At 48.5% G+C, this 10,847-nt stretch overlaps 1 protein-coding gene across 2 annotated transcripts in view; it reads right to left on the bottom strand.

Annotated features, from left to right (window-relative positions):
* Window positions 1–592: 592 nt before the first annotated feature.
* Window positions 593–10,847, bottom strand: part of TFCP2 (transcription factor CP2) — a 60,023-nt gene continuing 49,768 nt past the window's right edge. For both annotated transcript variants that reach the window (XM_077328923.1, XM_077328924.1), the window contains 4 exons: window positions 6,498–6,601; window positions 5,145–5,287; window positions 2,969–3,020; window positions 593–2,761 (listed from right to left, as the gene is read on the bottom strand). In XM_077328923.1, the coding sequence (XP_077185038.1) occupies window positions 2,724–2,761; window positions 2,969–3,020; window positions 5,145–5,287; window positions 6,498–6,601 (337 nt within the window). In that variant the 3' untranslated portion in view covers window positions 593–2,723. The remainder of the gene's footprint in view (window positions 2,762–2,968; window positions 3,021–5,144; window positions 5,288–6,497; window positions 6,602–10,847) is intronic.

The raw sequence follows: 10,847 nt of genomic DNA, 5'->3' as shown, positions 1-10,847 counted from the left end.
CTGAGTGCTTCATTTGTTAAAGCCGCTAATGCAAAGCGGTTAATTGGGAGGAAGAAACAGAAGTTCTTCTTTAAAGCAAAACAAAATTACATATACTGGTGTTTGGATATCCTTGTCCCAGTGTGACCTTTAGTCCCGTTCCAATACGACCTTCCGTAGTAAACAGAAAGGAACATTGATACAAGCCCACATTCGTGATTGTGGATGCCTACACAGTAGATGTTCTAAGTGGATCTTACACTCCTGAAAACCTTAATATCAAAGACCTCAGTTGACACTAGGTTGACCCCTGTGCATTTGCTTCATCAGACCAGTCCCACATTTAGAAAAACATTTAAAGTCTTGTTTTCAATGCTGGACTAACACTGGATTCACAAAGCATGCACACGGAAGACTGCTCAGCAGTCCAAGTCCACATCTTTGACTATTTCTCGTGCTGTTAAACTCTTCTGCCATCAAGGCCACCCAAACAACACAGACTGAATTCGGGTCTCCTGTAGCTTCACTCCTGTACGGCCTTCTGATGGGCAGGGACTCTCAGGTTTTATTAAGCGAGGCGGGCATGTCAGAAGAAAAGACCCACAGCCATGTCTTGAGTTCAGAGTTTCATTCTCTAGTTTAACAAAAACAAAACAAGAATTGACGCCGACGATCACAGTGCCAGGAAGAAACGGACAATTCGTAAGCTACCCTCACGGGTAAGGGGCTTTCAAGGGCAGAAAGGGTGGGGAGGGGAAGGAAAGGGTGTCAATCAGCTGGGAGGGGAAGGAAAGGGTGTCAATCAGCTGGGAGGGGAAGGAAAGGGTGTCAGTCAGCCGGGCATTATGAGGAACAGAAAACTAATCGATTTGGCTTCGATGGATGCAGGGCTTATCAGGACATCATTTTGCACAATCGTTTGTCTGACGCTGCATCATGCTGGGCCACGGCGTCCTGGTTATCGCCTTAAAGCAAACCACAGCTCAAGCCCCTGGTGGTCTGGTTTGCGGAGGTGAGACGGAGGGAGCCATGCCACGATTATGGATTTAGATCCCCAGTGGCAACTGAATGGGGAACAACTGAAAGAGAAGCTGGTCTTCATTGGCTTACACAGGGCAGCAACAGGCATTTTGACTACCATAGGGTTTATTCCCCACATCCCCCCACTATTGCTTTTAATTTGATCAGTCCCAAGTTCCTGCCACCTCATTAGGGCACCATACTATATATATTTTTTAAAAACATAGTTAATTTTAAAAAATCCTCCTTTTGGTTAAAAAACAAATCGAGCAAAGCAGACAAATACTATGTTTGGGAAGAAATCTAAGCGCAGGAGACGTTAACTCCCACCTATCTGGCCTCTGTGGTCCATGATATCGCTGCAAGGTGCAGCAAGGTGTTGCAAGAAACTGGGAGAAGCTTTCTGAACGGCCATGAATGTCAGTTTGATAAGGGCACCAAAAGGGTACGGAGATGCGAGGTTTGTCCCTCCAAGAAGATGTCTACCGTTGGTTTCAGGGCACCATCTTTGTAACTGCAGCACTCCCTCCCCACTGTCTTTCCCTCCCGGGCTAAGGAAATTCATTTAGGCAGAAGGCTGATGCCCAAGAGATCAGTCGCTACTCTGGAAACAGAAAGGCAGGCACTTGGTCTCCATGGAGCTTCCGCAGCCTCTGCTGTTGCCACTACCGGCCCTTCCCTGGATAATACTACAATGGCCTTCAGAATGCCACTGGAAGCAACGCGGGTCTGATCCAGCAAGCACCTTCTTCTGTTCTTCGGCCTAATGCCGGCCCTGCTCGAAAAAGACCATTCATTCAGCACAGCCCTAGATCAGTTCCATCAATTCCAAATTCCTCAGCCCCAGGAGTCCTTCCTCCTTCTCATCTTAGGAAAGGGGGGGGGGGGAGTGTATCCATAACCCGACATGAACCGGTTCCAGGAGTGGTGGGCAATAAATTGAATAATAATAATAATAATAAAAATAATAATAATAATAAAGAAACAAAGTCAGCCAATGATGTCCAGAGAGCATTTTCTCTTATTTGTACTCGGGAATCTTTTGCGCTGGAGTGTAGAATAAAGCCACAGGCAGTCCTTTTCTATGCTCATGAGTTCCTTCTCATTTATACTGGCAGGGAAGAAACAGAACCATAGATCTCTCTCTCTCTCTTGATCTCTCTCTCTCTCACACACACACACCTCTTTATCTAAAAAATGCATGAGGTCTGAAGTAGTCCGAACGAGAACCAAGTCTTTTATCTCAAAATTGGTCCAAAACCTGAAAATCTCTTCGGCTCTCGCAGCCAAGTCCGCATCCAGAGAGCTTGCACAGCTGAGACCAACGGGCTTTCCAGAACAGAGGCTCGCTTCCTGAGGTTCCCAGAATATTGTCATCACAAACATTCCCGCCCGCCCCCCACCGACCCCCAAAGTGTTGCAGCCATACGTGATCGGCAGCTCTTCCCCAACCAATGACACATCATTGCAAAGTTCCCATTCTCGGGGCAGCCCGGCAGTTGTAGCCATGTTGTGGAATACCGAACAAGCCGCGGCATGCTTGCCACAGACGCCTACCCGCCTGCCGGCAACTATACAGGGTGTTCGCCTAACAAGAGGCAACATGCTGCGGTAACAAGATGGATCTCAGTCGCTTTTGTGGATGTCTTGTCGGTATCCAGGTGCCAAGACAGACGGTGAAGCGGTGCGCGTGCAAAGACAGGTGGTTAGGTCCAAGTCTCCGCTTATTTTAAGATGATGTGGTAGCTGTCGTTGGTTTCAGCTGCAAAGGAAATACAGCGTCATGAGACTCCGGCTGAACTCCCCCGTCCCCCGTTCAAAACCCACCGCTACTGAAGAAGCCGAGATGTAGCACATTCATCACCATAAATACTGGTTCATTCTATAGCGAGGAGTAAAGATCCAGAGAAAGTCAAGGCGAAACAGGGAACTGGCTAACACAGACACTGCTGAGCATCAGGTTATTTACCTTTCATCGTGTCCAGGACAAAACACGACTCATCCTGAAAGTTCTGTATCATCTAAAAGAATGAATGAAGACAAAGAGCAGCTTTAAGGATCCACGCATTAGTCATCTGGAAAGAAGAGCTGGTTCTTTGTACCTCGCTTTGCATTACCCGAAAGAGTCTCAAAGCCTTCCCCTTATTCTCCCTACAGCAGACACCCAGGAGGTAGGTGGCGCTGAGAGAGCTCTGAGCAAACTGTGACTGGCCCAAGGTCATCCTTTCCTCTGTTTGTGTGATGAGGAACTCCTTGAGCGTCTGGCTGCAAAGGACTCTGGGGCACACATCCAGCTTATGGAGCACACAGGCCAGGCTTGTGGGGCTTCACTTTTAAGCACAGCCTAGAACACACAATGCTCTTCTCTGGCTGGGCAGTATAAGAGGGATCAAGCAGAGACAGACAAGCTCTCTCGTGAGGAAGCTCATCTAGCATTAGAGCCAGCTTGGCGTAGTGGTTAGGAGTGCAGATTTCTAATCTGGCGGGCTGGGTTTGATTCCCCCCCACTCCTCCACATGCAGCCAGCTGGATGACCTTGGGCCAGTCACATCTTTAAACCGCTCCAGCCACCCCGCCTGCCCGCTCCTGCTTACCCTTGCCGCTTTCCACCCCTTTGCGTCCCTGCCCCTCGGCTCCCAAACACGGCCGCGGAGAGGCCCAGCGCGACCTGCCCGGCCACCGCCAAAACCTTGACTAAACCATGCATGCGCAGAGGTCCGCGCATGCCTGGTTTCTGCCCGCCATGGCTGCCTCCCTACCCTGCCCCACGGCTCTAATACGCCTGCGCCGATTCCGGCGCTTGGCTGCCCCCATCCCCCACACCCTCTCAACCTCCACCAACACCCCGTGCTGCCCGGGATCGCCCCCGCAGCCGACAGCACCCACCCTTCCTTTAAGCCTCCCGGGGAGCGCCGCCAGAACTCACCCCCACGGCTGGACGGCCGCTGGGTGGGGGCAGCCACTGCCGCCGCCCAGCCCTGCTGAAACAAAGCTCGAACTTCATCCTAATTGCACGCCGCCCCACAACCATACGCCGCGCTGCTGCTGGGGCCCGCCCAGCCAGTAAGCCGCCCCGTTACACCAGAGTGCCCTACCTAGCGCCCGCTGTATTTGCACAACAGCGGGCTTAATTTCTAGTAAGTGATAAAGCTGTTCTGACCGAGCAGTAATATCAGGGCTCTCTCAGCCCCACCTTCCTCACAGGGTGTCTGTTGTGGGGAGAGGAAAGGGAAGGCAACTGTAAGCCACTTTGGGACTCCTTCGGGTAGAGAAAGCGGCATATAAGAACCAACTCTTCTTCTTCATTACTAGCCCCTCCCTAAAGGTAAAGGTAAAGGTATCCCCTGTGCAAGCACCGAGTCATGTCTGACCCTTGGGGTGACGCCCTCTAGCGTTTTCATGGCAGACTCAATACGGGGTGGTTTGCCAGTGCCTTCCCCAGTCATGACCGTTTACCCCCCAGCAAGCTGGGTACTCATTTTACCGACCTCGGAAGGATGGAAGGCTGAGTCAACCTTGAGCCGGCTGCTGGGATTGAACTCCCAGCCTCATGGGCAAAGCTTTCAGATGGCTGCCTTACCACTCTGCGCCACAAGAGGCTCTTAAGATGATCCAGAGGCTCTTAAGATGAGCCCCTCCCTAAGCATCCACAAAAGCTAGCGGCTGCTTGGAACACAGATTGAAAGACAGCTGCCATTTTTTGGCCCACCTCCAGAGGCTTCTATTTGTAACCTGCTTCCCAGGCAAGCTGCAGGAGCTGAAGTTGGGTGAAAGGAAATGAACTAGTATGTATGAATGAGAGATGTTTTCCAGGTGTTCATTTATTGCTAACGCACATGTGTTCTTTGAAGAAACTTTTGTACAATCCAGCAACAACAAGCTTCTCCACCCAAAGGAAGAAAGTGTGAGATACTATATGGGGTCACTGCAGTCCAAAGTCGCTGCTGAATCTGGCTATTATTTTCACATTCAAATCAGTTGGGGCTAATCCCCATTTGGAAATGTAGTTAATAGGCCTGTGATCTCTGACAATCACTCCTTGGTGCTGGTCCCCACTTCCCTTTTCGATGCTCACAGGAGCAGACTTAGTGGGCAGTGCCGTTCCAAACTCCCCGAGTGCCTGCAATTCACTGGGGCGTGCTCACCTCGTCGCTGATGAGGACGTGTATCCCTGTGGGACCTTGTTTGTAGATCTGGCTTATCTGTTGGGAGGAAATGCTGAAGAGTTGGGCTAACTTCTCCGTCAGCTCCACAGCTGTCAGCTCCTCCAAGTAGATGGCATGATAGACTGCAACAAGGGACAAACAACAACTAACAAGGAGCACTTCCAAATTGATCATTGGGGGGGGGAGCACAGAACTTACAACGATATAGGCTAGATATCAGGAAAAAAAATTTCACAGTCAGAGTAGTTCAGCAGTGGAATAGGCTGCCTAAGGAGGTGGTGAGCTCCCCCTCACTGGCAGTCTTCAAGCAGAGGTTGGATACACACTTTTCTTGGATGCTTTAGGATGCTTAGGGCTGATCCTGTGTTGAGCAGGTGGTTGGACTAGATGGCCTGTATGGCCCCATCCAACTCTATGATTCTATGATTCTAAGGCCAGGAAGATGTTCAGGGAGTGAACTTTTGAGACGTGTCCGACAAAAGGAGCTTTGACCCTCAAAAACATATACCGTGAAAATCTTGTTGGCCTCGAAGGTGCACCTGGACTCAAATCTAATTGATTGACTGTGTATTTCCAGGCAGGGTCACCCCCATCTCAGTCCACTTTTTTCAATAAGACTGCAATAAATTGGGGGGTGGATTTTATGTTGAGATCCATGTGTTTTTTCTGTGCCGTTTCAACAGGCATTCTCCCTTGCATAAGACAGCGTCCCTTTTAAGAGTAGGTTTGCCGTCCATATAAGAAGTCAGTTTAAAAATAACCATTTCTTTAAAAAGTCATCGACCGGCTAAGTGGGGAGTCCTGTAAGAAAGAAGTCCCATCAATTCCGTGGATTAAACACTGCGCCGATCATATCCGAGAACCTCACCAAGAGATTGGCCGACCAAGGGACCAAGCCCTATGAAGATAGGTTGAGAGACTTGGGAATGTTCAGCCTGGAGAAAAGGAGGTTGAGAGGGGACATGATAGCCCTCTTTAAGTATTTGAAAGGTTGTCACTTGGAGGAGGGCAGGATGCTGTTTCTGCTGGCTGCAGAGGAGAGGACACGCAGTAATGGGTTTAAACTTCAAGTACAACGATATAGGCTAGATATCAGGAAAAAAATTTTCACAGTCAGAGTAGTTCAGCAGTGGAATAGGCTGCCTAAGGAGGTGGTGAGCTACCCCTCACTGGCAGTCTTCAAGCAAAGGTTGGATACACACTTTTCTTGGATGCTTAGGGCTGATCCTGCATAGAGCAGGGGGTTGGACTAGATGTCCTGCATGGCCCCTTCCAACTCTATGATTCTCTGATTCTCTGACATATTGATGCTCCTTTCCCTGCAGCTCTTACCGAAGAAAGTACTGTTGGCTGCATCTCCGTCCTCATGCTTCTGCTGGTCCCTCAACTGCTGGGACTCTTGGCAAACGTAGATAGTCAGTCTCGGCCGTACCATCCTGCGGAGGAAAGAAGAGGTGAGCACCGGAGAGCTGAAAGGGAGGTTGGGGCAGAGTGGGAGGGAAGGAAGTGGCACTTCAGTAGGAAATGGAAAGCCAAAAGCCAATCCATGTATTGAGAATGGGGCACATGGCACACTCTTTCCAGGATGGACTGAGTGTTCTGACTCATGGGACCACTGCATTTTTAAGCCTTTTCCACCACATCCAAGAGTCTCTGCCTGTGGACAGCACCAGATTAAGCAAAGGGACTTTATTTCAGCGTCTCGTCTCAGAGCGCCTGAAAAGAGTTTACAGCTGGCAAGATACTATAGCAGGGGAAGTCAAACTGCGGCCCTCCAGATGTCCAAGGACTACAATTCCCATGAGCCCCTGCCAGCGAACGCTGGTAGGAGCTCATGGGAATTGTAGTCCATGGACATCTGGAGGGCCGCAGTTTGACTACCCCTGGACTACAGCCTCAGCGCAAGCCCCGTTTTGGTTTGCTCCAGATCCGCTACGGAGACTGACTGTAAGCCCCTCCCTCTTGTGGCCTTTTAGGGAGATTGCAGACTTATGGCTTGCAGTGCTTTCCCTGCCTGCCAATTGTTTGTGTAAGCCTCTCATGCTCCCTTCATAAGTCAGGCCAGGTGCCTCTCATTAGCCCAGCTGTGCCGGAAGGAGCAACAGAGCAGCAGATGCTGCACCACCAGTGGAATGTCAAGAGGCAGCCGAAGGCTCATCTAAAACCCGTCAGAAGCAGAGATGAAGATGTGGGCAGGCCTGCATAGAAATGGCAACATTTTGGAGGTTTTGAAGGCACTTTAGGGTGTGGGTGCATGTGCACATGGGAAGAGGGAATTCTGGGAAAAACTGAAACATACACAATATTTCCTTCCCTATTAAACCTAAGCTTGGTATAGCGGTAAGAGCAGTGGCTTCTAATCTGGAGAGCCGGGTTTGATTCCCCACTCCTCCTCCACCTGCAGCCCACTGGGTGACCGTGAGCCGGTCACAGTTCTCTCAGAGCTTTCTCAGTCTCACCTATGTCTCAGGGTGTCTGTTGCGGGAGAGGAAGGGAAGGCAAGTTTGAGACTCCTTTGGACAGTTAAAAGCAGGGTATAAAAACAACCCTTCTTCTTGTACTGATTTAACATATAATGCATCCTTTATAACTTAGTTACTCCATAACATATTTATGCAATTTGAGGCATAAAGGTCTTTTCTCTAAGGAAAAATGTATCTACCCAGGACTTGAGTGGCAAACTTCTACACCCTGTGCTATCATAGCAGGTGCATCTTAATTTCTGCCTTCTGAGAGGGGCGGGGGGAAGTAAAAATTGAAGATAAATTCAGTAGTGAACAAAAGAGAAAATTGTTTGGACAGAAACAGCCAAGGTGTAGGGGCATTTGAATATTGGGTTTTATAATACTGAAAAACACTGAACTCTTTAGCAATATGTTATTATTACACACGGTATAGCATAATAACGGTTGCCAAAATTATTCACATTTAAACATTATACTTAGGAACGATCTAATGCTTCAGACTATCTTTTACAGCAGGGGTAGTCAACCTGTGGTCCTCCAGATGTCCATGCACTACAATTCCCATGAGCCCCCGCCAACGTTTGCTGACAGGGGGGCTCATGGGAATTGTACTCCATGAACACCTGGAGGACCACAGGTTGACTACCCCTGTTTTACAGAACTATTCTTCCTATTCAATTTGAGTAAAACTTTGTCTTAAAAGTATTCCACTCATTCCAAAAGGAAGAATAGGATTAACCAGAGTTCCCCTTCAGTGTTCCCCGTAGTGCCTTAACAGTATCATTAGGAAAAGCAGGAAAAGTCAGAAAAATACCCCTTCTGCTCCCCCTCCCTCCTTGGCCTTCACATCTCTCTGCCTGCATGGTCACATCTGCAATGCTTCTCCTCTCCCTGGGCTCACACATGCATGAGGTGGAGTTGGCAGAAGCTGTTCTAGCCAACCTGCCACTTGATGACTCATCTGCAGAGACTCTTTCAGTGTTTCGGTTTCTGGGAAAGTAGAACCTTGGCAGGCTGCTGCTGGTGTAAACTGTCAGGAAGGAAGAGAGACCAGAGGACTGAATGGAGAGGCAGGAGGAGAGCCAAGGATGCAGACAGAAAGAAACGATGAGAAAGAGAACTAAGTGCAAGGAATGATAGGATGGGGAAAGAGGTGAAAGGTGAAGACCGAGAAGCCGGAAAAGGATAGAATAGACTGCAAAGAACCTTGTGGGGAAGCAATGAAGCAGCCATGCTGATCTGTGAGCAGCGCATGGGGGAAAGGGTTAATAGAGGTGTTCAGAGAAAGAACACAGAGAAAAGAAACTGAAGAAAGGGCTAAAGAGAAGACACCAAGCTAGAGTCAGAGCAAAACTATTGTGCCCTCCTTCCTCTAAACCAGGGGTAGTCAACCTGTGGTCCTCCAGATGTCCAGACTACAATTCCCATGAGTCCCTGCCAGCGAATGCTGGCAGGGGCTCATGGGTATTGTAGTCCATGGACATCTGGAGGACCACAGGTTGACTACTCCTGCTCTAAACTACTGTTAGGAAGTTGGTCCCCCAGGAGTCTCTCCAAATTGCCAATACGGGCTGTACTTGTAGCGTTTTATTTCATCATGCAATATTTAGGCTGCTCAACAGTACAGATGTCCATAAGGAAGGGCACAGAAGGCGTTAAAAAAAAAAAAGACATGCAATCTTCAAACCCTGCAGTGATGCAGTTCTGGGAGGGCTGTACCACACCCTTCTGCCGAATGACAGATTCAGCCCTCGGTCTAACTAATCATTTAGTTAGGAGGCGTTGTTTGTGTTTGCCTTCCCAAGTCTTCAACAGAGGGGTCATGAGTATTTCCTCCATGGAAATATAAAGGCTAAGAGATGGGAAGCACATGAAGTCGCCTGATTGCTCCTTATTCTACAGGATCCAGGGCTATTCTGGGGAGAGGAATGGGAAGGCGACTGTAAGCCGCTTTGAGCCTTCTTCGGGTAGGGAAAAGCGGCATATAAGAACCAACTCTTCTTCTTCTACTTCTTCCCAGGGGGGGGGACAAGTCTGCTCACACCACATTCCAAACATCACTCAGGTCCATGGACGCCTCTCGTCTAGCTGGCTCCATGACTCACTGCACCGAGGCACAATCATTTAAAGCAGGGGTAGTCAACCTGTGGTCCTCCAGATGTCCATGGACTACAATTCCCATGAGAATTCTCCCATGAGAATTCTCATGGGAATTGTAGTCCATGGACATCTGGAAGACCACAGGTTGACTACCCCTGATTTAAAGTATTGGGAAATTATGTCTCTCAGCCTAAATAGGCAGTCAATGTGAGGGCAGTGGAAGTCACCTGTTAGGACATTACTTCTTCCATATCTTCTCTCCACTTCGAGATCGCCTTCGAGTTTCAATTAGGTAGGGCGTTACTATGCCCTCCCTGTAATGCATTCCATTTCAGGACTGGTGCTTTCTGCCATAGGAATTGTGCAGGGGGACTCACCACTTCTTAGGGTTTCTATTCTATTGAGACATGTCCTTGGACATCCAGAGCCACTTCAGTCCCAATATGACCCTTTCGGATATGGTTGATAACCAGCCTTGTTTTCTTTTTAAAGCAAGTAAACCAGCCTTTTCAACTTGGCTCAGAGTCTTCTTGAATTTCCATATGAACATCTGCAACTTTGCTTTCTTCTCCAAGTGCTGGCAGTGTGTGTGTTCTCCCTATGTCTCTTAAGGCTCTTTAAATGGCTGTTTCCTGATACATTCTCATACTATCAAGTTTTGGCCTCTGTCCATCTAAGATTGTCTGGACCAGTAAACATACATCTCCTGGGGAAGAGTCAAAGCCAAGCTGGGGTTCTATATATCCTGTTGTTTTTTTCCCCAGGAGTTCATTTTAAATCTCATTAAAGCTTTGGTGGGTATTCGCAGCAAACGGTCGTTGTTAACATTATCTATGCTGCTAAAATATGCTATGAAGAACCATAGCCAACTGAGCTCAGTTATGATACATGTGCAAGGGGACACAGACAATCCATGTGTGCCAATGGTCCATTTAAAGAATGTACAATACAGGAGCACAGCATGTAAAATGTATAAAGCAGCTCACTGACAAGTGTGGAAAAGAGATGGGATTCCTGATTTTTTTTCAAGGAAGCTGTGTCTTCTTCAAAATAGGAATATAACTCAACTCTAAGATCAATTTGCATTTCACCCCATTTTGAAGCTTGGTAAATCAAG

Source organism: Paroedura picta, chromosome 3 (assembly GCF_049243985.1).
Source record: "Paroedura picta isolate Pp20150507F chromosome 3, Ppicta_v3.0, whole genome shotgun sequence".
In the NCBI taxonomy this organism is placed as follows: domain Eukaryota; kingdom Metazoa; phylum Chordata; class Lepidosauria; order Squamata; family Gekkonidae; genus Paroedura; species Paroedura picta.
Note: the sequence above shows the minus strand (reverse complement) of the source record. Positions and strands in the feature narration are given on the sequence as shown.